The sequence below is a fragment of the Ciconia boyciana genome, chromosome 4 (assembly GCF_034638445.1).
Source record: "Ciconia boyciana chromosome 4, ASM3463844v1, whole genome shotgun sequence".
Classification (NCBI taxonomy): Eukaryota; Metazoa; Chordata; class Aves; order Ciconiiformes; family Ciconiidae; genus Ciconia; species Ciconia boyciana.
The window spans coordinates 23,740,714-23,767,497 of record NC_132937.1 but is presented as its reverse complement, the minus strand read 5'-3'; the positions used below and the strand labels follow the sequence as shown (position 1 = coordinate 23,767,497).

The 26,784-nt window shown below is 43.8% G+C and overlaps 1 protein-coding gene across 1 annotated transcript in view; it reads right to left on the bottom strand.

The window, feature by feature from the left end:
• The window catches only part of LOC140650500 (protein unc-13 homolog B), a 221,424-nt gene that overhangs the window by 172,033 nt on the left and 22,607 nt on the right, over positions 1–26,784 (bottom strand). The window contains exons 2-7 of the mRNA XM_072858860.1: positions 21,388–21,417; positions 19,164–19,263; positions 13,526–13,643; positions 12,328–12,451; positions 3,665–3,735; positions 454–511 (exon numbers count right to left, since the gene is read on the bottom strand). Of these exons, the coding sequence (XP_072714961.1) occupies positions 454–511; positions 3,665–3,735; positions 12,328–12,451; positions 13,526–13,643; positions 19,164–19,263; positions 21,388–21,417 (501 nt within the window). The remainder of the gene's footprint in view (positions 1–453; positions 512–3,664; positions 3,736–12,327; positions 12,452–13,525; positions 13,644–19,163; positions 19,264–21,387; positions 21,418–26,784) is intronic.

Here is a 26,784-nt window from a genome sequence, read left to right as displayed (position 1 = left end):
CTACCGGCAGTACCTGTCTCCATCTATTCTCCTCCTCTTAAAATTTCATTAAAAATTCATAAAAATAATATTCAACACATTATGTTTAAAGAGAACATAGCCTGACTTAGTTATATGAAAAAACTCAGTGTTTTCTTACTTCCATCAATATTAGAGGGGTCTGACAACCTAGGTGACGTTGAACACATTTTGTGTTCCTATTGCACGTGAGGACACAAACAGGTTAAAGACTCAATGCTTGATTTCACTTTCTAGCATCAGAAGCTTTAGACCAACATTTTGAGGGGCACAGTTTTTCATAACTTGCAAAAGTTACTGGCTTCACAGAGATTTAAGTAATTCTAACAAGAAAATATTGTTCAGATGTACCATCGCTTGATAACTAACCAAAGAAGGAAATAAAGTACACTGAAAGAGGAAAAAGATGTTGAGAAGAAATGAAGTCTAACTTACAACACTGAGAAGCAGCACTGGGCAATGGTTTCTTCTGGACCTCCTCCTGAAAGGAATACTAAAGGAGAAAAACAAAGAAGGAACACAGACCGATAAGAAAGCAAATGGTAACTTTATGAAACAGCTTTCAAAGTACAGCATGCCACAGATAAGGGAAAACATCCCTGGTAGCGTCAAAGCATTAAATATTCTCTTTAATATCCATATTCAACCACACTCCCATAAGTCTCCTCTTTTTTCATGCCAAAACCAGGTGTTAAACAGTGCACATCTGGTTAAGGTGAAGTCTGCTTTACTACAAGCACAGGCCCTGTTCTCAATTCTGAGACTGTTGTCCTAGACTACAAGACCTCAAATTAGACACCTAGAAGATCTGATTCTCCACACCACAATGTCGCTGTGACAGGGAGCTCAGAACTGAGTATTAGCCCATCTACAGTTAGACACTCAAGCATAGCTTCTACAGTTCAAAACTCATGTGGGCTCACAGTGACACTGCAGGAGACTGAGGCGGTTAGATAATCAGAGTGCCTGTCAGGGCAGTAACACAATGCTTGCCCAGCCAGCACTTACAAACTCTTCCATGATCCACTGTACATCGAAAGTGAAGAATTTTTCATCTCACTTAATACTTAATTAGAGGACGTAGAGATATTTCAATTAGCCAGCTTGACTTTTTACAAAGCTGTTTGTTACAGCATCAAAGCATTCCCTAGGGGAATGCCAGTGGTTTTATTTTGTTATTCTCCTCTGTCTCGTATTACATAGAGATACGAGAAAATTAGGACAATTGAGCAAAATAATGAGAACAGTCTGCTAGGAATAAAAGGTCCGACAACAAAGCAAGTGGTGACCTTAGCAACCTGGTACTGCAATCTGTGCAAAACAGGGCCACCAGACAGCCTCTCCTTGGATTTGGTAAGGATTAATGACCAGCTCATTACATGGAAGGTGACAACCTGTAGAATTCCGCTGTAGCTATCTTCCAATCTGTGCTATTTAAAATGCACAAGTGATCCTGAAAGGTGGTTAGTCTTATCATCAGCAAACTGCCAACTCACTGAGTTAATGAGGACTGTGAGAACAAGAACTGCTGGATCTCACAGCACTGACTGGTTGACAAAGTGGTGAAAGGAAGTCCATTGACGAGCAATACCAGCAGCACAGGACAGCAATGGGTTCTGAATTATTATACTCAGAGATCCAAAAACGGCAGTAGCTTGTTCTTTTTAAGACATCAGCCCAACGGCTATCAGCAGTCACAAAAAGAAAACTGAATATTGAGTGTCTGTAGGAATAGACACTGGAAAGCATTGTTATGACACCACATAAACTCCAAAGGAACCTGCTTCTTGAATACCACTGTGCAACTTCAGTCTGTTCATCCATTGTCTCAAATGGAGATAGTTGAACTTAATGCACAGAAAAGAAGATAAAGGCACAAAGTTGTCTGGTACTAAATACCACTACGCAGACTAAGACTCTGCAGCCCAAAAGCCATGCAAGAAGGTGAGGTCTGTAAAGCTGAGTGGCACAGACTGGATGAATGAGGATCAGTCATTCAATTTCTCCAAATAAACCTGCCTCCAGCTCGTTTCACAACATAGGGTTTGTTTGCTCAGAGCAAATAAGATATTTCTTCAGGCAATGCACTATTAAGGTGCTGAATTCCTCTGCTCAACATAACTGACCTGGGTGCGTTCAAAAGGCAACTGACATCCACAGAAGAAAAATCCATTGAGTGTTGTTAAATATAAAGACACTGCCTCTGGCTCTGGAAGTTCCTGAGCTACAAGTCACTGCAAATTAGGGGAATATGCAAGGAAGATATCATCCCCACTCTGGGTCACTGTCAGACATGGGACAAGATGAACCTTAGGTCAGGCCCTGCACAGGTGTTCTTACATTTTTTCATTTTCTCACTGGTGACAGGGAACATCCATAATAAATTTGAGACCATTAGGTCACAAAAACAGAGACATGATTTCGCTATGGTATTTGATAAAAGCATGCACCCAGCATGCATACAGATGGCACTCCAAGGAAAGAGGAGTCTCACAAAGCTCAGGGTATCTTTCGCCAAGTGCCAGTTCAGTGAAGCACTAGAGGGCACCTATGCTTCACTGAAGTACCTGGTACAGACTGCTGCTACAGTCCACAGGAGAAAGGAGGCACCACACCAGTATCACTGACAGGCCAAATCACAGATTGAGCTTGTCATCAACTCCAACACGTTCTCAGATGTCTAGGAAGGCAGGAGAGGTTGCCCTCAAGCAGTTATGTTTTTATCCACCCAAATATTGGTCCCTCCTCAGTCAAAAAGAAAACCCACCTTATTTTTCTCCATCTGCACAGTAAACCCAATGACTCAAATAAGGAGTGGAAAACAATAGATGAACGATCCCAGAACAAAAACCTACTAAAGTCACTGGCAGAACATTTTGCAAGTTATCTTGCTACAGAAAGAGGCCTATTAAGAGTTTAAGCAAGCACCATGTTTCTACTCAATGATGTTGACATCAACACGAGAGGTTTTTTTAAAAATGCTAAACTTTTAGTACAGGCATTAATATGTCAAATCTTATTTTGCAAACTGTATGAACTGTAAAGAAAAGTTTTAATCATGCAACTGTTCTAGTTTTGCAAAAAAAGAAGTTGTAACTTTTAATTTATAGCTGTTTACCCAAGTACACACTAGAAAAAACAGGAAACCAAAGCCATAGCTAGCAGGTATTATAATAAAAGATTCATAAACTGAGCCATTAAGAACTAGATTAGGACAAAAGCTAACAGCTCCAACAGCCCTCAGTTCCATGAAAGATTCCGTATCTTGCTTTGCCTTCTTCCCAGAAGCAGCTAACTGCAAAAATGTCCTTTTTGACTCGATTTCACAAATGAAGAGAATCTACCACAGCTTGTCAAAAACGGTTTCACTGTCTTGTAAGGTAAAGCATGACATTACCTTTCCTTTGAGTGTATGCACATCAACAAAACAGTTCTCACTATTTGAGCACTTCCAGCATGTGGAAAAAATGTTCCTCTCCTTAACACTAACAGTACACTTGAGAAAACAGTTCTCTAAACAGTTCATAGAAGACTTGTAAATTATGAACATTTATTAGTTACCTTAATCACAGGGATCCTATACAAAGAATAAAAGCAAGTTATAAGGCATTCGCGGCTACATTAATCTTTCAATTTAGATAATTACCTCATCATCTCCCAGTGAATTTATTTGTTCTAATTTTCTGGTCCAGTATCTGGCCTCTTCTTCAGGGATATCTATACCAAAAGAATAAGTCACACCATCTTATTAACCAGGCAAATTTGCATTTATTACCAGTAGCATTAAAACAGGGAGGGTACTCCAAGATCACACTACAAAAAAATCCACACTTAATTTTGAAGTAATAGGACTGTCTTATGTTAGCACTCAGATGGAAAATAAATATTGTAAATAGTAACACGGTTCAAGGGCTTACATTGCTTTCTTGTTTAAAGCTGATTAACCAAATGCACACTGCACAAAGGCAGGAAAGAGTAAGACAGACTGGTTCAGATTTAATTCAAGTATTAGTTTTATGAAGAGCCATTTCACAATTATATTAATACACGTGCTACATGCTTGATGACACATAGCAAGATCAAGAGCCTCTTCCTGAGGTTTTTATAACCTCAAAAGAACAAGGGCTCCTTTTGAATAGCGCATCTTACTTAATTTGTGTTAAACCAGGTACGTAAGTCCCAAAAAAGAAACAGTCTCTTGTTTTGCTTTGCAGGCAATAAGCCAAATCTTTTGAGGTAAAGAACAGTGTTATAGGCAGTCATATTCACATGAAAGCACGCTCCTATTTTTACACCACACTGCAACTTCATTGTGAAATGAATCACAACAACCCTTTTACCTCCTAGAAGATTTACCAACTTGATGACTGACAGCAAGCATTACCACCTTTATTTTGGTAACTATTTTCTAGTTCACACTTTGAAGCAATATAGTGTCCTAATGGTTTGAAGGAAACACAGACTTCTGCCACTCAATTTCATCTCTCAAAGTGCACCCTTGGAGGTGCGGATGAACTGCTGTGGAAAGCTTAACACAAGGCAAGTTAGGCACAAACTGTGCTTAAGGAATAGAGCAAGAGGTGCACAGCACCAAGGGAAATAACCCACTGAAAGAAAAAGCATCAGTCAGGCTCTCAATCCAGGAGAATTAGGTAAATTATTTAGGGATGGGGGGATGTAAAATCATTGGAAAGAGGAGGAAAAAAAGTTTTGTGTTTTTTTTAGCCACTCAACATTCCCCTGACAGTAGAGTGGTTGGTTGGTCTTACCTCCAAGAAGGGGCAATTACTTCTGAAATTTGGCTATTCATGGCCCGAAACTGCATCAACACAGAAACTTCACAGCTCGCACAGGAAGTGACAGGGGCAGGGACTGCTCCAGATAGACACCACCACCCCTGCAAGCTTCACCATCCCAAACGCTGACAAATGAGGATGAGTATAATACCAGTTTAGCTATTTTTCCAATCTCTTGTAACTCTTTACACTCTCAGGCGCCTCATTAGGAGCCAAGAAGTTTACATCTAACAAGTTTGTTTTCCTGCAATGAACTGTACTCCATGAACACTGCTGCAATGATATGCCAAGCTATGCGTTGGCCAGAATGGGAGAAGTAGGCTGGGATGGTCTCCTGATGAAAAGATGGTTCTAAAAGTTACATCCACTCTCACTCCTGAGAGAAACAAGAACAAGATTTATTGGCAGGTGAGCATTCCATTGGGACCTATGATGCTTTCAGAAAGGACCAAGTATTGCTTTCTTCTTATACCTAAAGGGGGTATCTGTCCTACGTGTGTCCTCTCTCAGCCACACAAACAATCATCTTATGAAGCCAGTGACCCCAAAACATCTGGAGATGATAGTGGCCAGTGTACTAGAATATGAACCACATTCAACAAGAACAAGGAAGATGCCAGATTTAGTGGAAACTGAAGTTTCAGAAGTAGGTATTTCCTTGGACTACAAGTGAACGTCTACACCTTTGTCACAGAAACACCACAGTATTTTTACGCAACTAGTCTCACCCAGACAAGGGGGATAAAACAGGCCCCACTTGAGAAAGTTTTAGGGAACTGGAAACTTAGTACCTGGCTCTAGAAAACTTGCATTAAGTAGAAAAAAGACAACCTATTTCTCCTTGCTTGAAGGGAGACCAAAGTAATTTATTTTAACCATAATACACAGAGCCAGTTGCTCCTTCTGATGTACAGTACATTGCTTTGTTGTTACATGCTATTAGAAAACAAGGTAAGAGAAACATGAGAGAGTCTCCCACAATTACAGGGGTTGTAGAAAGACATACATGCTTTTGATCATCAGGGCTGTGGATCACAGCTGCACAGATTTATTAGATGACCTCTACACAAATGAGAGATGGCATTCAAAGGAAATCTGGACAGAACTGATCTAGAAAGAGGACATCGATTAACTGAAGTGCTATCAGCATACCACCTGATGAGATTTAAGAGGACAAACTCCAACAAAGACCTGAAGCAATCCAAACATTAAAGCAAAGCCTATGGAATTTTGTCTTTGAAAGCCATCACTTCTCTAAAAGATGAAGAAAAACTCATGAACTGAGGACTAACGGTTAGAGTTGAAACAATTCAACTCTGGAGCCTGAAATCAAAACCAAAGAGATTTAGGAGGGATGAAGCAATGGATTACCATCAACACTGCAGGAACTGCAGTTGTCTCAGGGTAGGCTTCAATGCTTTCCCATAGACCACGGTTTAGCAGCATGCCCAGGCATCAAGGAGCACCATGTGTCTCTTGGATCTGTTGTTCCTATCTTGTATCCAAGGTGCTCGTTTCATAAACCAAGCTATCAGATTTTTAGTGCAGGATTGCTGCTTTTCTATTGAAACAGCTTCTTATGCAAGTCAGAGATAAAAATCTGCTCCTGTCTGGATACTGGCTGCTTTAAGGACATCTTCTTAATCTTAGAGAAACTCTTGTCATCAATACTAATGGCAGTACAGCTACTGCACAGCAAACCTTAAACATGAAGCAATTGCCCTACAACCTTGAGTCAAGTTACCTGCTCAGAAGAATAAATGCCCAATGAGACAGAACTGTCGATTTTTTGAGGAAGCAGCTTATAACTATTTTTTAGTTTCACCATCCATTTGTGTCTCGCCTCAGTCAGCTGTTTTGTTGAAGTTGGTTCTTTGGAACTCAGAGAATGGAAATCCCTAGTGCAGAGATCACAGACTGACTGCTTGCAAGGCCATGTCCACTGGCCAGCTCCGACATCACTGCTCAGCTTTGATTACGAGTCTTTAACATTGCTACATTAACTTTTGCTTACAAGATAAGAAGCTGAACTAGTCCAAACAGAGGCCATCTGATGCCAGCTCAGGACTCTGCTGACATCACGCTTGGTAAACAAGAGGAGCAAGGCCATATGTCAGTGAAACAAAAGTGCTGAACAAGAACAGAGAGGAGATGGGCAGATCTGTTCACTAGCTTTTGGGGTTTCTTAATTTGATACCAACATGGAAAGGTTGCAAGCTTTACTGTCCTTGCTCCTACTGCTGTCTTCAGCTGGAAGCTGACCCCCCTTGTCTTCTCTGGGCTCCTGGTGTCAGGGAGCAGTGAGGTCTGGTTGCTCCCTAAGGGAGGGGAGGCAAGGGAGATCCCATGGCTGGCAGGGCAGGGGACTTGCCAGCCAGGGACTCGTCCTATAGCACCTGAGCAAGGTGAGCTGGGCAGGCCCAGAGATCATGGCCAGGTTCAACCAGGAGCCCAGACTGGCAGGCAGGACCATGGTGACAAGGAAGGTCTGAGATCAAGCCAGGAAGTTGGTCCACATCTGGATCTGGATCTCTGGGGTCCATAAGTAGGCACTGACATGACTATGGCCGAGGTGGGGGATCGGTAACTCCCACAGCATCACTCAGGAGTGAAGGCTCAGAGCTGAGCTGAAGTGGGACTCCTGGGCCCATAAGCAGGGGGTGTAGGTAGAGGTCCCAGGTGAGGCTGCGCAGAGCAATTAAGACTTATCAGTGCACCTAGGGCCCTGACACCTGGATACACTGCACCACCACAGAAATGGGGACACAGCAGTACGGAGACTTATCAGACTGAAGAAGGAATTAGAGGAGAACTTGCTGCATCTATACAGATCACTTCACTCACAGCTAGACCCTCTCAGCTACCTGAACATGGCAGTATTCCCCCTTAGAGATCTCTAGCTTGGCAATAACCAGCAGTTTCAGCCCTAAAGCTTTTCTTCACGTCAGGCTTGGTGGTCCTTGCTCTACTCCTTGCACATCACCTTGTGCCACCTGAGTTTTTCCCAGGTAGCAAGTCCTGGGCTGGGGCATACCCAGACAGGCATGAGTGAGAACAAGTGCTGGAAGTAAGAGTGATACTCCCTTTCTCCCCGCTTTCCTACAAGCTTTCACTTGGCTTCCTCTCTTCCCAGCTCCAATTTCTTCCCTTTCCAGAGGTACTGGAATCTTCACAAGTTCTGACTGAAATAACTTTACAGAGCTGAGCATTTCTCTTTCTATACAGTTCCCAAGAAAATAAAACAACAAAGCACATTTACTCCACCTGATGGCTGGACTCAGATCAGCATGCTCCCAGCCTGGGAGTGGTGAGAACACTAAAAGCATTTTCACTCCAATTATCTACCAGAAACAGCCTGGCACAGACCCAAACTGCTATAGTTTGGGAGCCAAAAGCATTTTTGAGTACTCCATCCTGTGAGGGACTTGCACATAGCCACTGCACTTCTAAAAAAGGGGGACAGAGTAAAATTGCTTTTAAACAGCATAATTTTACACTTGAAAAGCGGCATCTTGGAAAGTCTGTGCCAGCACATGTTCACCACATCAACACAACAATAGCAAGACTGTCTTCTCCCTAGCAGCACATTTTCTAAACCAACCAAGAAGAAAAGCTGTCTCCCTTCCTTGATATGTCTGTCTGGTTCCTGAGAAGAAACAGATATGATCGGTGGAGAAACCTGCTCCAGCCTGTCTTTGCTAACAACCACTTCCTCCCATCAAGAAAGCAGTTTATTGCCATTTTTAAAAGACTACCAAGCATAAAAATGCTTTGCACCCTAGGGGTTAATATCAACTCTCACTAACACATTTCAAATGCTTACGCTTTGCTGCACTTTTATAGAAGAGGATTTTCAGTCATTCTGCTTCTGCAAGATTGAACACTTAAGAACATAGGGCTGGCAAAGAATGTTAGATGACAGTCTGGTCTCCAGCACTGCAGTCCGTCACACACAGATGCTCACTGCAGAAGGGCCCAGAGATCTACTCTCTCCCCTGGACACCGCAAGCTAATGTCACACTAACAACACTACTGAACAAAAAGCAAGAGCTGCACCTGGAACATGCAATGGGACACGTGGAGGATATATCACAGCCACCACAGATGTTCTTTGCCCCGTTAGAAATCTGTGTGTTAACAATGTTTAACTCCTGGATGACCTCAGGAAAGGTTATTTTATATTACCAGGAGCAGAGACTACAACTCCCACCAGGCTCTCTTCGGAAATTGCTTCCCAACTCCATGTCTGGTAAACACTTAAAAACAACTTCATATGAAAAACGAAGAACAAAATTTAAAAATGTCTAAGTTGCTTTCATCATGTATTACTACCACTAGCAGCATCAACACGTTCTGCATTTATTTCAGCCTTAGCTGTTGCTAGTCTCCAGAGTACCAGGAGAAGACATACCAGGGTGGAAGAATCCTGGTATGCTTCCATATCAGGTGGAAGCAGCAAACTAATCCGGGATAAATATAGTGCAAACAACAAACCAGTTTCTAAACCTCTTTGCATATGCAATCATGTGTTACACCAAGGACTTCAGCTTTTCTGGTTTTCAAATTTGTTTATTCTCTCTTACAATCCCTTAAAAACTTCTCAAGCTCCACCTAAATGCAATGAAACATTTTAAAAACACAGATTGAGTAACCTGGGGTTTGGCATCCATGTGCATCATCTAACCTAAGTGAAAATGAGCAGCCAGAAGTGATAGGAAAAGCACAGAAGCACAGCCAAACAGAAGAACGAATTATTTTGTTAAAGCTGCTATCCCAGACAGCTTGGAAAGCAGCACACATATCACTCCAGTTCTTGTGTATCTCTACAATAGCCAGGAGATCTTCACCTGGGAAACAAAACGGGATACACAATATTCCTAAGTGTCACTGCAAACATGCTGCTATTAAAACGTTACCTCTACAGCAATGGAGCTGCTGACTTAAGAACTTCCACAGCAGATCAATGATACATTTCGTTCTCTGTGTAGGTTTAAAGCAGCAGTTCTCAGCTCATATGACAACACAGTCTTAACACGTGGGGCACTATAACTCCATACTGCTACCCTCCGCTTAGAGGAAAACTGACCTGCAAATCCATCAGGAGAGATGCAGAGGCACTGCTGTGAGCTGACTGAGCTACCCCCATGCATCCCTCCAAGCCTCAAGTACTGCAAGAGCAGGGAGACAGAGCCTAATCCATCTTGCAGGGTTCTTCTCTATCCTAGAGGTGATGGCAGGAGATGTTCAGTCATGGTGTGAAGGGAAGCACCACTGGAAAAGGTGATATGGGTAGATGCTACCTTCTAGAGGAATATCCCACACTCTTGGTGCCTACAGCTTTTCAACCGGCTTCTGACCTCGCCATGGCAGGACAGACTGAAAATGGAGAAGATCCAAGAAAAACTGAAGCACTCTTCAAGTGAAGAGCAGCAGAATCCTTGGAAGAGGTAACTGATGTGCCCATTTTTCCTGAACGTTATGAAACACTGGACAGGCAGACAACTTTTCACACTCTAAAACAAAAACCCTTCAATACAGCAGTGTGGAGTTCCTGTTATTTCAGTATTTGGTATTGTAAGCAAAGGAATAAGTAATAGATGTGCTTTAAATGATCAAATGTGTAAAGACAGAAGAGTCACAAAAAGCTTGTTTTTACTTAATGTTTTCAGTTGTCTGCATGAAACCTTACTTCTAAGAATACTATGTTCTATAGAACATCATACATTTAAAATAGTAGTTTAAAAAACCCCAAAACAAAGAGTCCTGTGTTTTGAGTATAGTAGTAGGGAGAAAACACACTATTACCTCAAATATTTTTTATTTTTTAAATCCAGATGCTGTAACACATAATGGTTTACAGGGAGTCTGTTTTCCTATACTTGAAAAAAAAATTTTTTTCACAAAATGTAATGCAGTCCAAAACATGAATTGCAGAAGAAAGCAAATTCTCTTTTGGATACTCTCTGAATACACAGGGAGAGCTCAGAACTTCATTTTATTTTAAATCAGAGACAGTTTACAAGGAACTGTCAGAATGAACTTAGATGAGAAGGTAGCGGCTACAAGCCTTGCCTTCAGCTACGTGTGCTGTATTCTCTCCCTCCCAGAAGCCTAAACACTTTCTCCAAATAACCAATGTTTCACCTCACAAGGAAATCAAGTGAGTTGTTCCTCTTCTTATATAACAAGCAATTTCAGTAATAAACTTCCCACTGACAGGGTGACAGCAGTGAATCAACAGGACATTTTCATGAGGAAGAAGGATGGCCCCAGACCAACGTTAGACAGCTTAGTTATCAAGACAGCTGAGATGTCAGATACCTTTTCCCCTTTACACACTGGACTGTAGTTAAAGAGCAGTGCCTATTAAATCTATAAAACACTGCGCCCACCCTGAATTGCACCATCCAGCCGATTGCGCACTCAAAACAGTACACCCAGCTTAGCTCCCAGAGCACAAGATACAATTTATATTGATTTTAGTGCTGCAGGGCCAAAGCCAGCATCCTCCCTTGCACCAGGAAGGGTAGTATGAGACTGATAGATGACCTAACCTTTTTCCACAACAGATGGCCAATCCTGACAGCTGCTGGCCAAATGCCAGTGGGTGCACAAATGCTCCATCAGTGCTTAGAGCATGATGCAAATTGCTCACATTGCCAGGGGCTCAGCTGCAAAAAAAAGCAACAGGCAGAGGAGGAGAGATGAGCCTTGCAATGACAGACAACTTGAAGCACTTAAATGCCCACTGCAGAAAAAAAAGAATACCACGAGCCCCAAAAACATAATCTTTGTTCTTTGTCCCAAGAGTCAGCAAAGAGCTGGAAAGAGAAGCTATGTAAGCCTTGGATGCATTCTGATTAAGCCCTTCCTTTGCAGGCTTGTTTGTTTGTTTTGGGTTTTTTTTGTTTGGATTTAAATAAAATAAAATAAAAAAGTCACACATAACTTTACTTGAGATGGGTTTGCTTCAATTAGCTACTTTTCCACATTCTGTACTTTTCAACCACAAGTAATTGCCAGAAAGGCAGTTGTTCTTATAACACCAAGTTATTTATATGCTCTGCTAATGATAATGTTCAGGAGCAGTGAGCATTAATGTTTCACTAACCGAACTGCACGCTTCTAACAGGGTTTAAGTGCACCTACCACAAAACAGCTCTAACAACACACTTGACCTCTTCTAGAGCCAAATTTGTCTAGATACAAAGAAGCGAATGTTCTCTGCTCAGGAACAAAATGTCTGACTGCACAATCCTGAAATAGTATTAGTAGTTTCTTAAACTGCTGCTAGTCTAAACATTCCAGCACTCTGAGACCACCAAATCTTCCTTATTTATTCTGATCTTGTTAGAAAGAAGCCAAATAAGAAATGAACACCAGCGATTTAATTTGCACTGAACTATTTTGGCTGAACTGTGAACAAGCACAACGTGATTATAAAACTCAAGTTGCTCTCAAACACTTTCTCTCCACTGTCAGTGCCCTGAGTAAGTCATTGAAATGCACTCACCAAAAGGTAATTCGAATCTTGTGTCCAGCAAAATTTTATGAGGAGTTGGGTTTTTGGTTCCACAGATTTCATCATGTTTCATTACAACTTCTGCCTCCAGCGTAGACCACTCCCCAGGACCTTCCTGTGAATCACAAGCCACAGGTAAAGCTTCAAGTCTGGTAGGTCCTTATGCAGCAACTCTCACACGTTTGCTAAGATAAAAGACTCCAGGAAGAGCCTTACAGTATTATCAAGACCTGGTACCTGATTTTAACATCAAATGACATCCATTCAGCACATGCTGGCAGCTTTTCTTCCAAATCTCAAAGGCCTTTACCAAGACAAGCAGCAAACACCTCCTTGAAGAGCTACTGCCTTCTCAGTGGAACTGCAAAGGTAAGTCCTCAAAGGCAGACACCGAGGAGTGTCTGGACAGCCAGAGGAACTGAGCACCAGCTACACCTTATGGCCACACTGCTGGGCATCCCCACGCTTTTCTTTTCATGGAAAATATAAGCTCTCTCTCCCTGCTCAAATCCGATCATCTTTTAAATAATTGCCCTGAAATTTCAGGTAAAGAAACAAACATGTCCTGCTTAGCTGCAAGAACTGCCAAATTCAGTAGTTAGGGCAGTTACAGGTATTGGCACATCCCATTTCCTACTTTTTTCAATTCATATTAGCACTACTAGACACCCTCTAACACTGCAACCAGAAACTTTAACAAGATGATGTAGACATGCTGTGGGCCTACCTTAAAGATCAGATTGTCTGTTATCAGGGCACCCTCTGCCTTTAGCAGGAACTTACAGAAATTTGAGCATCAGACTAAGGAGTCAGGCCTTAAGACTCCAGACACTTGTCAACTATATGTGTTCCTTAAAAGATTAAGCACTGTTTTCTGAGTCCATGTGAGTGAAATAAGACCAGAGAAATCTGGTCTTATTTGGCCTCACTGTTGGCAGCATCCTTAAAAAAAAAAAAAGAAAACAAAAAAAAAACCAACACACCAAAACAACAAACCACCACACACAAAAAAAAACCCCAAAAAACCCCAGTGTGATGCTGACAGCCCTCTTCCCCCACCTAGCCTTCTTGTCTTTGCAAGTGGAAGTTTTGCTGAGGAGCACAGTCCTGGGCTGCACCAGGCTAGATTTGTAACACATTAACTATCAACATTGGAGCTTTCAAAGTAAAGCTTCTGTGTCAGCCTAACCTCATCAGATTGGCGAATGGCCTTCAGAGCAATCCACACAGTCCCAACCAAGGTGTCCCAGATCAGTCCTTTGTTCCATACTTCAACAATTAGGCCCAGGTCCAGCCGACTGATCTCACTGCAAGAAAAGAAAAGGCAGCACAGGTGAGGAAAAAGCAGAATACAGTCTAACTCTGCTCTAGGTTCTGCATTACCACGGTGATTATACCAGTGAACTCTTTCCACAGAGCTGTGTCAAGATACAGAGAGCTTCTAGAAGCTTGTGGTTGAGTCGGCTCATAGTCACAGGGAACACTAGTTTCTAACAACTGATTTCTCACAGTTTAACACTAACTACACAAACATTGCAAACTAAAACCCTGAACTCTCTCATGCATGGACTGACAATTGGGAACTCTTCTCAGCAGCTATGTACACAGGAGGAGGAAGGGTATCTTGGGCCAAAGCCTAGAGGTGAGCTGTTCTTTGTCATCAGGCACCCCATTTCTAACAAAGTAGGTGTCTCCTTTCCCTTGGCAGCACAGCGACACAAGCGTACTCTGGCAGGTCCAAACATGCCAATACTTATCTGTGAGTGGAGCTACCACACGCCAAAAGTAACAGTCCCAAACCCAGCATAGCTGCATCAGCAGCACTACCTATTGCTCAGGGCTGCGTTGCACCACTTCTGCTCCAGCGCTAGCTTCTTCCCGTGCATGACACTGCAAGGCTTTGAGCCATGTGAATCTCTCGCAGCAAGCGGCAATACAGCCACACGACCACCAAGTGCCAAGTTCTTGGAAATCCTTATCTGAAGGTTTTCACGAACATCTTCACTCTCAGTAAGGAAAGGATGCATCCCAAATTTGCTTCTTCCCAATGCTTCACAGCATTTATGCCTCTTTCTTCCATGCTGGTTTTAACATGCCTACTTAAGAAGAGCATAACACATGCACAGCCTGAATGCTGGTCAAAACAACGAGGTAGAGAAGAATCCTGAGCTCTCTGCTGATACGCAACTGTCTCACACTAACCATGAAGAAAGGCTATTGTTCCTACTTCTCTGAGCTCAGGACTTTCTCCTAGTGCAACTGCTAATCCTCAAAAGTAGGTATCTTGGACACGCAGTGCCGCTGCCCGCTGTCCTGTCCAAATCTATGCACATTAAGTTTATCAAGGGAATTTAAACGCACATTAGTCGCCAATTTCTATAGACTGCCGTCATGGCCAAAAAAAGAACTGCTGCAAATCCCAGCGTCTATTTGAGCTTTGCCCCAAAGACTTCTTACAACTTTAAAAGAGAATATTGTATCTACAAGGTCCAAGACAAACCCTACAGCTACAGCAAAGGACATTAATACCTATTTTAAACCCAAGTGCTTCTGTTCTTGTTTAAGGACACAGGAATTGAGGTCAGGAGCGTCCAGTACTTGGCTGACTCAGACTACATAGTTCAAAATCAAGCTATTACACAGGCTTATTATAAGTTTACTGCTAGCATCCTGAAATCGAGTGTCCAGCTGCCTCTATTTGGATATGTCTACTCAAAACAGCCAAGCTAACAACTAGCCACCTGCACCACCACTGCTCTGCCCTCCCACTGCTCGCCTCTTGGAAGATGATACTTATCTGATTGCACAAACTTACAATAACAACAGAAACGACTGATTTTCTGCTGGCTGAACTAGTGTGAGGCTGGGAAGGGAAGGAAGAAAAACTGTATTTTCAGGCACACTGTAAAACCACGTTCTTTGCTTCAACATACATTTACAGAGCAAGACATTGATCATAAGACACCCAACGTGCTTCTGTACAGAACTCCACAGCACAGGTCACCAGATAAGAATAAAAAAGAAAAATATTTTCAGTACGGTGGTTTTGATTGCCTTTGTGTCTCCCTTTCTCCACCTTCTGGTTAGATGTAGAATAGCTTCAAAGAACAAAAGAGCTGAGACTGGAATTTGGTGTCTCTCCCTTTCCACATGCACATGGAATTTAAATGAAAGACATTTCTAACAACTTCAACACCGATTTAATCATCATGTTCTAAACATCAGTTTGCACTTTCACTCAAGATGTGCTTGCTGCAAATATGCAGTCCTTTTAAAGCTGCTTCAAAATTAGAAAATGTCCCCAAAAAAGACATTAAAGTGCTTTACTGGTCTGGTAAATAAGCAAATCTCAAACATCCTCAGAGCCCCAAATTCTTAAGTGTTATGTCTCACAAGGAGTTTGGAAGCAAAAACAACAAACACAGCTAGAAAGCTTTTTCTTCCTTGCAGTCTGTTCTTCTACTATGCCTCATAAAAAGGTAAACACAAACACAGACAGTAAAAGCATCCTTCCCTCAGGGAAAAACTACTGTGTTCAAAAGCCTTTTCCAACTTCAGAAAGAAAAAAGAGCAAACCACTGAATAGTAGTATTGGAATATCAGTGTTATTTCTCCTGGGATAACTCAGTGTACACAGGATCATGCAAAACACGTTCCCTGCCACGTGTAATATTTTTGTTATAAAGAAACATCAGAACAACTGTGCTGTTGCTTGGCTATTAGCTAATATTCTGCTTTCATATCCCCTAGCAACTAATTATGGAGCAGCACAGAGACCTTATAGCATGCTAGCTACGCTCCCAGCTGATATCAGAGAGCAGTTCCAGGAGCTGTTTGAGGGGAAGGAGGAGGAGCAACCGTGAGGGCCGTCATCCAACACAAAGAAGTACCATTCTTAAATCACTGGTGAGCAGCCTACTCTGTAGCTGGCCATGTTTAAAGCTAGTTCCTGCCCACAGGTTAAACACAAATCACAGGAAGAATGAGTTAATAGTTTGGGTATGGGCACGTGATTTGGCAGACAGGTACAATTCCCTGCCTCAACCTTACCCCAGTCCTGCATGGTTTACGTCAGCGATAGCCACAGCCTCTGTCTGACCAGGTACTGCAGAGCTGAGAAGATGGTGGTGTTCAGAAGCACACGTTTCACCAGATGCCAAAGGATAGGCTCCAGAATCTCTCTGCAGAAGCACACACCTCATGTGCTGCTCCAAAAGCAGCTATGATGGCAACACTGTGAGGACCCAGGTGAACTCCTCAACCAGAGGCAAAAGCTTCCCACTTTTGGCAGAGGAGAACCAACCTCTGCTGGATTGGGAAACATACTCACAAAATCCCATGTGGGTCTCTTGCTACGGATACTATGCAAACACTTCAGACCCAGTCAAAAACAGCAGCACTAGCTTTGACTCCACAAGATGAGCACAACATCATTCCCCCCAACACCAGTGTCCATGGCAAGTTCAGAGAAAAGCACTTGGAGTCCAGGATTTAGTAAATTTAGTTCACTTTGCCTTAGAAAGCTATAGAAACAGAAGCAGATGCAATATATCAATGAGTCATTCATCCACCAGCAATAAAACCACCATTCTAAATGATACTGGGAAATCCCTGGCTACATGTCAGGCCTATAAGGACAAGAGCAAATCAGAGGTGCCAACTGCACCAGAAACCCTGAGAGAGCTGGAACTGGTTCTGCTGCTCATGGCAGGGACTGGCAGCCCCTCAAGCTGCAGCAGGGGAGCTGAAAAACACATTCACGGGCACCAGGCCAATGGCAGACAACATCAACACACAAGACCAACTCCCACACTGAGCTAACCAGGATCACCATGTTGAGGCCCTGAGTGCACTAACAACAGCCCTTAATTGCCCTGACCAGCCTCACCAGTGGCCTCCACCCACACTTTCTTCCTATGGCCCGGGAACTCCATTTAAGCTCAGCTACAGGCCTTCAGTCCTTACCTAAGCTATGTTGTAGGTGTCTGTGGTGGGTTGACCCTGGCTGGACTCCAGGTGCCCACCAAGCTGCTCTATCACACTCCCCTCCTCAGCTGGACAGAGCAGAGAAAATATAATGAAAGGTTCATGGGTCAAGATAAGGACAGGGAGAGATTACTCACCAATTACTGTCACAGGCAAAACAGACTCAACTTGGGGAAATTAGTTTAATTTTATTACCAATCAAATCAGAGTAGGGTAATGAGAAATAAAACCAAATCTTAAAAACACTTTCCCCCCACCTTCTTCCCAGGCTCAACTTCACTCCCAATTTCTCTACCTCCTCCCCCCAGCAGTGCAGGGGGACGGGGAATAGGGGTTGTGGTCAGTTCATCACACGTTGTCTCTGCCGCTCCATCCTCCTCAGGGGAGGACTCCTTACACTCCTTCCCTGCTCCAGCGTGGGGTCCCTCCCACCAGAGACAGTCCTCCATGAACTTCTCCAGCGTGGGTCCTTCCCACAGGCTGCAGTTCTTCACAGACTGCCCCAGCGTAGGTCCCTTCCACGGGGTGCAGTCCTTCAGGAACAGACTGCTCCAGCCTGGGTTCCCCACGAGGTCACAAGTCCTGCCAGCAAACCTGCTCCAGTGTGGGCTCCTCTCTCCACGGGTCCACAGGTCCTGCCAGGAGCCTGCTCCAGCGCGGGCTTCCCACGGGGTCACAGCCTCCTTGGGGCATCCACCTGCTCTGACCTGGGGTCCTCCACAGGCTGCAGCGGAGATATGCTCCACTGTGGACCTCCGTGGGCTGCAGGGGGACAGCCTGCCTCACCATGGTCTTCACCAGGGGCAGCAGGGGAATCTCTGCTCCGGCACCGGGAACACCTCCTCCCCTCCTTCTTCACTGGCCTTGGTGTCTGCAGAGTTGTTCCTCTCACATATTCTCACTCCTCTCTCTGGCTGCAATTGCTATTGCGCAGGGTTTTTTTCCCCTTCTTAAATACATTATCCCAGAGGCGTCACTGATGGGCTCGGCCTTGGCTAGCGGCAGGTCCGTCTTGGAGCCGTCTGGCATTGGCTCCATCAGACATGGGGGAAGCTTCTAGCAGCTTCTCACAGAAGCCACCCCTGTAGCTGCCCCGCTACCAAAACTTTGCCACACAAACCCAATACAGCATGCTTGTCTCCAGCTTAGCTGCTGCTGCGCCCATGCCTGGCCATGGGCCACATGAATCCAGACCCAACCCACAGACTGACTTCCCAGCTCAGCCTCAGACTTGCCCCATCACTATGGACCTGACTGGCAATTGCTGGACTATGTCTGACCCTGATTATTGTTACCAGACACAACCCTGAGCCTGCCTTGCTAACTTGCACTCCCAGCTTGACCTCGGGCCTGCCTTGTTACTACTAACTTGTCTGATGACCTGACCTCTCGGCAGACACTGACCTGATCCTTAGGCCTGCCCCACTTGCACTGCTCAGGTACCGTGGGACTGGGCCCTGGCTGGAGAGGACCCTGCCCTACCAGCCATCCTACCACACCCTGCTTCTGGCTCCTTGTCCCTGTGCGAGCAGCCAGCCCTCGCTGCACCCTGACACACAGGTCTAAGAACAGGAATCCAGGCAACCTGGTATTATTAAAGGACACAGGCTACTCCAGCCAGTCCATGGCACCAGCAGAGACAATCTTCCAACACACATCTCCTTCAGCACAGGTCAGCGTGTACAACAAAAAAGCAAATGATTTAGGTTGTCACCAGGCTTATGCATTTTACCTACTTAAGTACTGCAATTTATACAACACAATAGCAGCTCCATATAAACGTCAGTGCTGTGGAAGGACTCAACCACAAGCACCTCATCGCTGCACCACACTGTACTTACAACATGAAGTCCTGTTCCCAGCAGGGTTGGTCACCTCGCACAGCTACCGTCGTGCTCTTCACATTTTGCACTTTCAGGGTCACATACGTATTGAATTTATCTAGGGAATGAGAGGCAAAAAGTTACCTCCTTCAGTATACCTTTCATCACATAAGCACAACATATCAAGGTTTCCAGTCCATACACTGCATCCCAGGGGGACCCAAAACGAAAAGCCCATGTGGGAAGACATCACTGGGTTAAGGAGCCAAATGTTCAAGATGTTTTTCACCTGCCATCAAATTTTCAATCAGTTTTTTTAGAAATTCATGCACAAACAAAAACAGGCCACTAAGTACTTGCAGTAAGTCAGGGGCAAAGAAAGAGTGTAAAATCCTGAACACAGACACTCTATGTGTAAGATACCGCTTACTGAAATGCAGTCGAGAGGAAGAAGAGACAGTCTGAAGGAATAGGGCCCATCATGCAGACTATGCAGAGCAAAACACAAACTTGCAAACAAACAAAACATACAAACAAGAAGCAGTTGGGCTGATCATATAATCTCTTCTGACCCAACTGCTCTCCTAGTTCCAACCTGGATTTCTATCCATGAGTCCACAAAGAACTTTATAGACCAGTCAGGGGCAGAAGGAAAATACAGTGATTTATGCTAAATGTGCTAAAACTTATCTGTATTGCTTAAACCAGCTGACCTAGAAGAACCACATTACACTGACATTTTGATAAGACAGGCTTTGCTTAGATGTTTTCCTTTTATTTAAAATCTGAAGAAAAAGCCTGGAACAACTTTTTTCCTAGTTGCTGCTATCTCTTTGCTAATAAAACCAAAAGCAGTCAAGCACAGACACATACAAAGTTTGAATATCACCATCTGAGAATGAACAAACTCCCTTTTAAGGGGAGTTACCACCTCAGACCTATCTATCAGTTTCATCAAGCCTGGAACAAGACATATGCTATGCAGCTAGAAAACAGTAACTTCAATGTTACGCTGCATCCATTCCCAGCATAAGTTAGATCACAGTCCATCTTAATACTGCCAAAATTCACATGCATCATTGCTGTGGGCTACTAGAGCAAGTCCCAGCACCTAGCTTCAAATATCCTAACAGAAAGGGAGGAAAGGGAAACTACATGATCCAGAAGCTCAGGAAGAAGTGGGAGTCACTGGAAGTCAGATTCCTTCATATCTAGCTACACCACTTGCATCCTCCTGGGACACTGGGCTTGTCAGTGAAACCATACGCTTCAGTGGAGTCAAATCTAGACTACAGGACAAATATTTTGCCACTGTGAGCAGGCTTCTTGATTAGAGAAAGGATAAAATACACATAGTCTCCCTTCCAATCTGGGCACTCAGCTTTCCTTCCCTGAAATTCAAGGTTGGTGCAGACACAGATCTTGATCTGACATGGAGTATGGACAAGGAAGTCTGGGAAGCTTTCAGCTATAACTGAGGATAGCTATATCAAGAGAATAAAGCTGAACAAAAAGTCATGAATACAGCTGTGCAATTGCTTTGGATCTAAATACCTGAATAGGTGTTATTCCAGAAGCAAACTGCTTATTCTTTTGTAAACTGTACATCAAATTTCATTCAATAAATGTATTTACCTGTTAAGGGCAAATTACCCTGCTAGCTACTGAACCACAGTGAAATAGTTGCCTAGACACTAAATTCTGGGTGTCACCAGCTCTCTGTTTTTATTTTATTATGCAGACACAAAACCTGGCGGACAGGATTTCAATCCCAAGCACAGCCATTATGGACTGCCACATAAGAGAATGAATCATTTCTGCAGTACCATCCAGCAACCCCGATCAGGATTGAGGAGGCACTGAATCCAGACAGGCACACACCACTTCTGCTCAGTGGACATTTTCAGATCCTGTTTTTAACAGGGAAAGAGGAAGGATGAGGTGGGAATTGGTGACAGTAAAGGAACATCTTTCCTCATCCATCACCTGTTCAGGTGAGGTGAGCAGGTAGGGGTTTCACAGCACTGTGACACCAGGTCACATCCTCAAGCTTTATACTAACTCTGTCTGCCTGGACTCTCGGGGTAGCTTTTGTCACTCCTAAGGTGAACATGGTGAGCAGATAAGGTGAGCAGAGGGGTGAGCAGAGGGGAGGTAGATGAAAACTGGAGGGAGCAGCATGAGCAGGAGTGTGAGAGCAGGTGTCACCATTGCTGCAAACAAGTGGTAGAGCATGGCTTACCTGGTGGTCCTTGGAGTTTAGCTTTTTTTACTGTAAAGAGAAGAAAGGAAAAGAAAAAAAAAAAAAAGAGGCTGTTAGTGATTTTGTGCTGCTACAGTTTCATTTCAGTCCAAGCATCACTGGGCATCGCATTAATTGGACAACATCCCCCAGAGTAGAGAGGCTGGAAATCCTCACTCATTTTAAGAGTTTAACAGATCTGGAGGCAAAACCTCTTCTGTACCCCATCTCACCTCTCTAAATCGATGCATTTAAAAAATAATCACAGGATTAATGTTTGGAAAGTGATGTGATATGGCTAATGCAAAGCAATTTCAAAACTAGTCCTTTGCAACCAGAAGTTATTGCTGCTTAGCAATATGTCATATCATACCACCTCACTTACGAAGTTACAGACACTCTAGAAGAAACAAACTTTTCTTTAAAAACAAAGAATCTCTCCTCAACAGTGCAGAGCAGACTTTCAATCACAATTTGAAAATAATCAAGCCTGAATAGAAGCTCTATAGTATGACATCTGTAAATCAAATTAACCCACTATGCTAAACAAGCAGCAGTCTAAACTCAAATGTCACTTTTCAGAGCACTCTTCTGTTAATTTAATTCCAGGATAGTATTTATCAAAAACAATGGTTAGAACATAAAACAGCACTGGCTCTTATCTCACTGGATGGAGAAGGTCCATGTCTACCTAGGGGTAAACAAAACAAATTTTGTTTACATTTCTCTTTTGCAAGCTCATATCCCCACTGGTATTTCTAAGTGTAAGCACTGAGAAGACATCGCTAGGCTCCAGCTAGTTTTCCCAGTGGAAAACCAACACTAAGAAGAAAACATATTTAACAAGCTAGGAAGCAAGGTACACCTGAGAGCAAAGAGATTTAAAAACTGGTGTAGTGAAATTTCCTCCAGAAAACAGACCACCCGACACTTACTAAGGGCTCACAGAGTCTAACTTCCAAGGTAACTGTTCTAGAAAGGAACATTAAAAAATAAAAATAATAATTAAAAAAAAATGGCCCTTACACAGTTACATGCACAGAGCTGCAATGGAGTGTGATGCTGGAGAACACCCTTGCTATTTGAGAAATTCTCCTTTGCAAGCATTTACAGTCCAGGTAGATGTTTACATGAAAGAAATGCTGTACCAGGTATAGTACGAGGCAGAGGCATCTCAAACAGAAGTTAGAAGAGCTGTAGCTTTTACCTAGACTGCCAAGGCCCACGAGTCTTTAGGTCCAAAATAAATACGTTCATTTTTTCCCAGGTTCAGGGCCTGAAGCATTCCTGATGCTAAACCTAATGGTGCAAGCAAAACATACAATGGTGGGGGCCAGTGTTCCTGCTGACTGAAGATGCAAATTCCTTTTTAATCTCCAAATCAATCAGCCTGTTTAACCACTGAGAAACAGGCAGGGCGATCCACCCACTTTCTAAGAGCCTTTGGATACCACACAAAAGCAGGCATTTCATGAAATACTGCCCTGGAGTGGACAGACACCAGCTTATCTCTGATCCTCCCCTCTCCCCCCCCTTTTGCAAGATGCAGGAGACAAAGAAACGAGTGCATGTGCTTGAGGGAATGAAAAAAGGAGAAAGAGGGCAGGGGATGCTCAGTAAGCTTCAGCTGGTGTCTCTGTTCCTAACAAGCTCCACTGCTATTAGCAGGGAAGTGGAGGCAACCCCAGTGTGGAAATTTGGTATTATTTGTCAAAAAAGCAGCCAGACTGAGCCAATGGCTCCTAGACACAGAGACGAGGCACTGTCTCTGCAGCAAGCAATATGCAAACTAAGAGACAGATGCTGTCTGTACATTGTGGTCTCAACCACTAAGTATTAAGAGATTCATTTGACAAAGGCAGCAAACCCTGCTGAAGAGTGCCCATGTGGGGCTTCAGCAAGAGCTGTCCCAGGCCTTGCAGCAACAGGGATATCCTGGGGCAGCAGCAATGCTAAATGAGGATCACAAGCCTGCTACGGACCCACATAACAACAATGGAGTCTTGTATCTTTAGTATCCACCAGGAATGAGCCCCATGTCCCTAGACAACCCACGTGTAATAAATTACACCTTTAGGTGCAGAAGCAGGGCTTATGAATAAGAGCTGCCTCACTAACCTGGGAGTCTCATCTCACCAGTAACTCACTCTATCTGCAAGTTTACACAGCATGTCCAACAAGTTCCCATGAAAAGTGACTCGGACATGTTTTCATTTTGTTAGCCCACTGGAAAGCACTTCCTAGGGGTGTGTAAAAAACCGTTGCAAAGGTGCAGCTCCTGCAACATCTCGGATCAGGACTGGCCGTGAGACCACAGGGTTCCCCATACAACAGCGTGAGTGTCTGGGAGTTCAGAGCTGGAAAGAGCCATTAGATGCTGCCAAGACCCAGCCGTTTCGTCTGCCCAGGGAATACACGGGTCAGGTGCAATGCACAGAACAGCATGCACCATACCACTGCCAAAGGACCACTGCTTTGGAAAGGCACAGTAAGGTTAGCTTCCCCGGGGAAACTTTTGTATCCACACCTGCTCGTTCTGTCTCCTTAGAGCTCCTCTACGCCAAGTGCTCAAGAAAGGACACAAAGGAGTAATGAAGTCGTGAAGAAGCCTGATGCATTAACAGTTAATTACTCACAGTGTTGCAACAAAGGCTGAAAACTCATCGCTACTCCAGGGGCAGGAGGCTGAAATCAAGCCATGTGAAACAGTACATTTTAGAAAATAAAATCTGTATCACAAAAGGAAACCATTCTCCAGAGCACTCAGCAACATCAAGTTTTACAGATAAAGTTGCTTCTGCATTGCCATGAAGTAAAAGCCTGAAGACAAAGCAAGTCAAAGGTCTCCATCAGAGATTTCCTGACTCACTCCCATTTATCCCACAGGCACTTCTGAGCTCTGGGGAAACCACATTTTCAAACTATCTGGAAATATTAAATTCCGTTCAGTTTCAAAGGGCTTCTCTCAGCAAACTGGGCAGCACAGCAAGTCCAGCCATTCAAAGGCAAAGATTGAACTATGCTGAACCATAATCCTCCTATGCCACTGCAACACTGTATGGGAAGGACACCAGGGAGGGAATGAAAATGCTAGAAAATTAGAAAGGAAAGCAAGACCTGGCGCTTTGCACTGCCATGTGTGAGCACTGCGTGACACAGATGCACAGAGATGCACCAGCTCTCACTGTGCAAGCAGATACTCAGTTAATCACTAAAAAAGACTTGGGTGTATCAGAGACACAGCTATTGCACCTCAGTTCAAGGAGCTATTAGAAAGCAGACAGGTTGCACTGAAATAACCGGATGCAAATTAGACAGGTACAAAAGCAATGAAAATTGATGTAAACATTCAATTCATCCAGAGATTTTTTTTCTCTGGGAATCTCTCACCATTTTGGTGTTACTCTAAATAAAGAGACAAGAAAAAAATCAAGTTGAAGTTTTGCCACAACAGGATTCCAGATGCTCTACAGCTGTCAGTTACAAAAGGCTGGAGAGTCAGGCAGACTCCTAAAGAGTCTTTCCTAAAGAAAGGAAAATACAAGCCAGAGATTGCAAAAAAGGTCCAGAATCATTGTGGGAGGGTGGAAAAACAACAGCAGAACTTATATCAGAGTATTCTTAAACTCAGTTCTACAGAGAAATTCTTGCTATCCACTTATTTTTCAATCAGTCTGAAGGATATTTTTTTTTCCTGACTAGGTGCCACACACACCAGCCAAAGAATTAAAATTGAGCATGCCAAATTACTGCAAGGTTCAGACAACACATTGCTCAAACCTCCTCAGCGGGAACATGCTTGCATTCAGTTAAAGGGAAACTGGGTGTTCTGAACTTCTGCAGATTTGACATCACCTTTAACATTTGCTTGCAAATCAGAGGGATGCAGACACAGGGAGTGCCTGAGCAGACGGCCAAAAGAGTACATCCTAACTAAATCCAGCACATGACTTAAGAGCTGGTCACTCACCACACGACAACAAAATCTACATCCTTACACAGAGGCCAATAAAGTGCCACAGAGGGGCTGTGGAAGAAATCAGAAGAACAAAAGGATGCAGTTTAATTAGTGCTTTTAAAAAGAAATGCAGCGCTGAAAGTAGAGCATTCAAAATGCATTTTCATGATCAGCACATTGACAAATAGCTTCCTCTTCTCTGTGAAACACGAATGCAGTGTTAATGTGTTTTTGAGTGCACTCTAACTTCTACAGTAACCATCCCCAGCAGAACAGCAGAACCAATACATATTTCCATTTCACTCTGTGCATTTCTCACCTCTTCCAGGTGCTCAGACTTCAGTGTGCAGTGATACGCAGCACGAGGTGCAAAGGTTGCTTAAGCCACAGAAATGGCAGACCACAACAAAATGCCCGTACTACCCAAGACTAAGTCAACACACCGAATTCGCGGCCTGTGCAGCCTGCAGCACGCACACAGAGGGAGAGAATCCCTTCTGGGAGGGAACCACTGGCGAGGCAGTGCTCTAGCCCTTCAGGGCTGTTACATTTTCTGTAACTGAGTCTTTGGTAATAATTTTGCTGTCTGAACCCTGCACCAACAGCTATAGCACATGTACTCACCACAGAGCCAGAAACTCAACACCTCCTACTCACTTCTTGAAAGCTATTTATAAAATCCACGAGAGGCTAGCAAGTGGCACAAGACTAGTGCATCTAACAAGGACTGTTCTGTCCCTGGGGATCCCACCCTGACACACAGGCACCTTTCCCTCCCCTGGAAATCAAAACATTTTACATGCACAGCCCCTGCACATCCTCACCTCCCACCTGAGGGTGAGGAACCCTTGTCTTGCCCACTACCTGAACCCAAAAGGTGCTCCAGGCTGGGGAAGCAGAGGCCATGCAGTGACCTCCCCCCTGATTTTAACTCAGTCACTGTTTTGTTTCACATGATCCCTATAGAAGTCCAGCAGCATCAGAGGTATGCTATGAAAAGCAATTGCATGTGCCACAGCAGAACAGCAGCACTGACTGTGCCATGAAACTCATCTCATCCCTTCATAACTCTAAGAAACAAAGATCTGGATAAAACAGCAGTTTAATCGTGTTCCAAGTCTGTTATGAGGATTCAATGTCACAGCCACCTTGGTATTCCCAGCCTGAGACAGGTTTAAAAACAAAGGCTCCACTGCATTCTCATACATTCAGACCTAACTTATGTTCAGAAGGAAAAGATTTTCCTGAACTAGCTCAGAGGAGGAGGAATAATTGCACAGGAGGCCCCAGGGACCTACCAGCACTCAGCAGCACCTCGACAGCCTCTGCTGTAACTGCAGAGAGCCCGGAGCTGGGTCCGCTTGGGCTCTCCTTGCAGCAGAGCCCTGCTGAGCTGGGGTGGTTACGGCAGCTGCAAGATCCCTTCAGCCTCAGCGGCC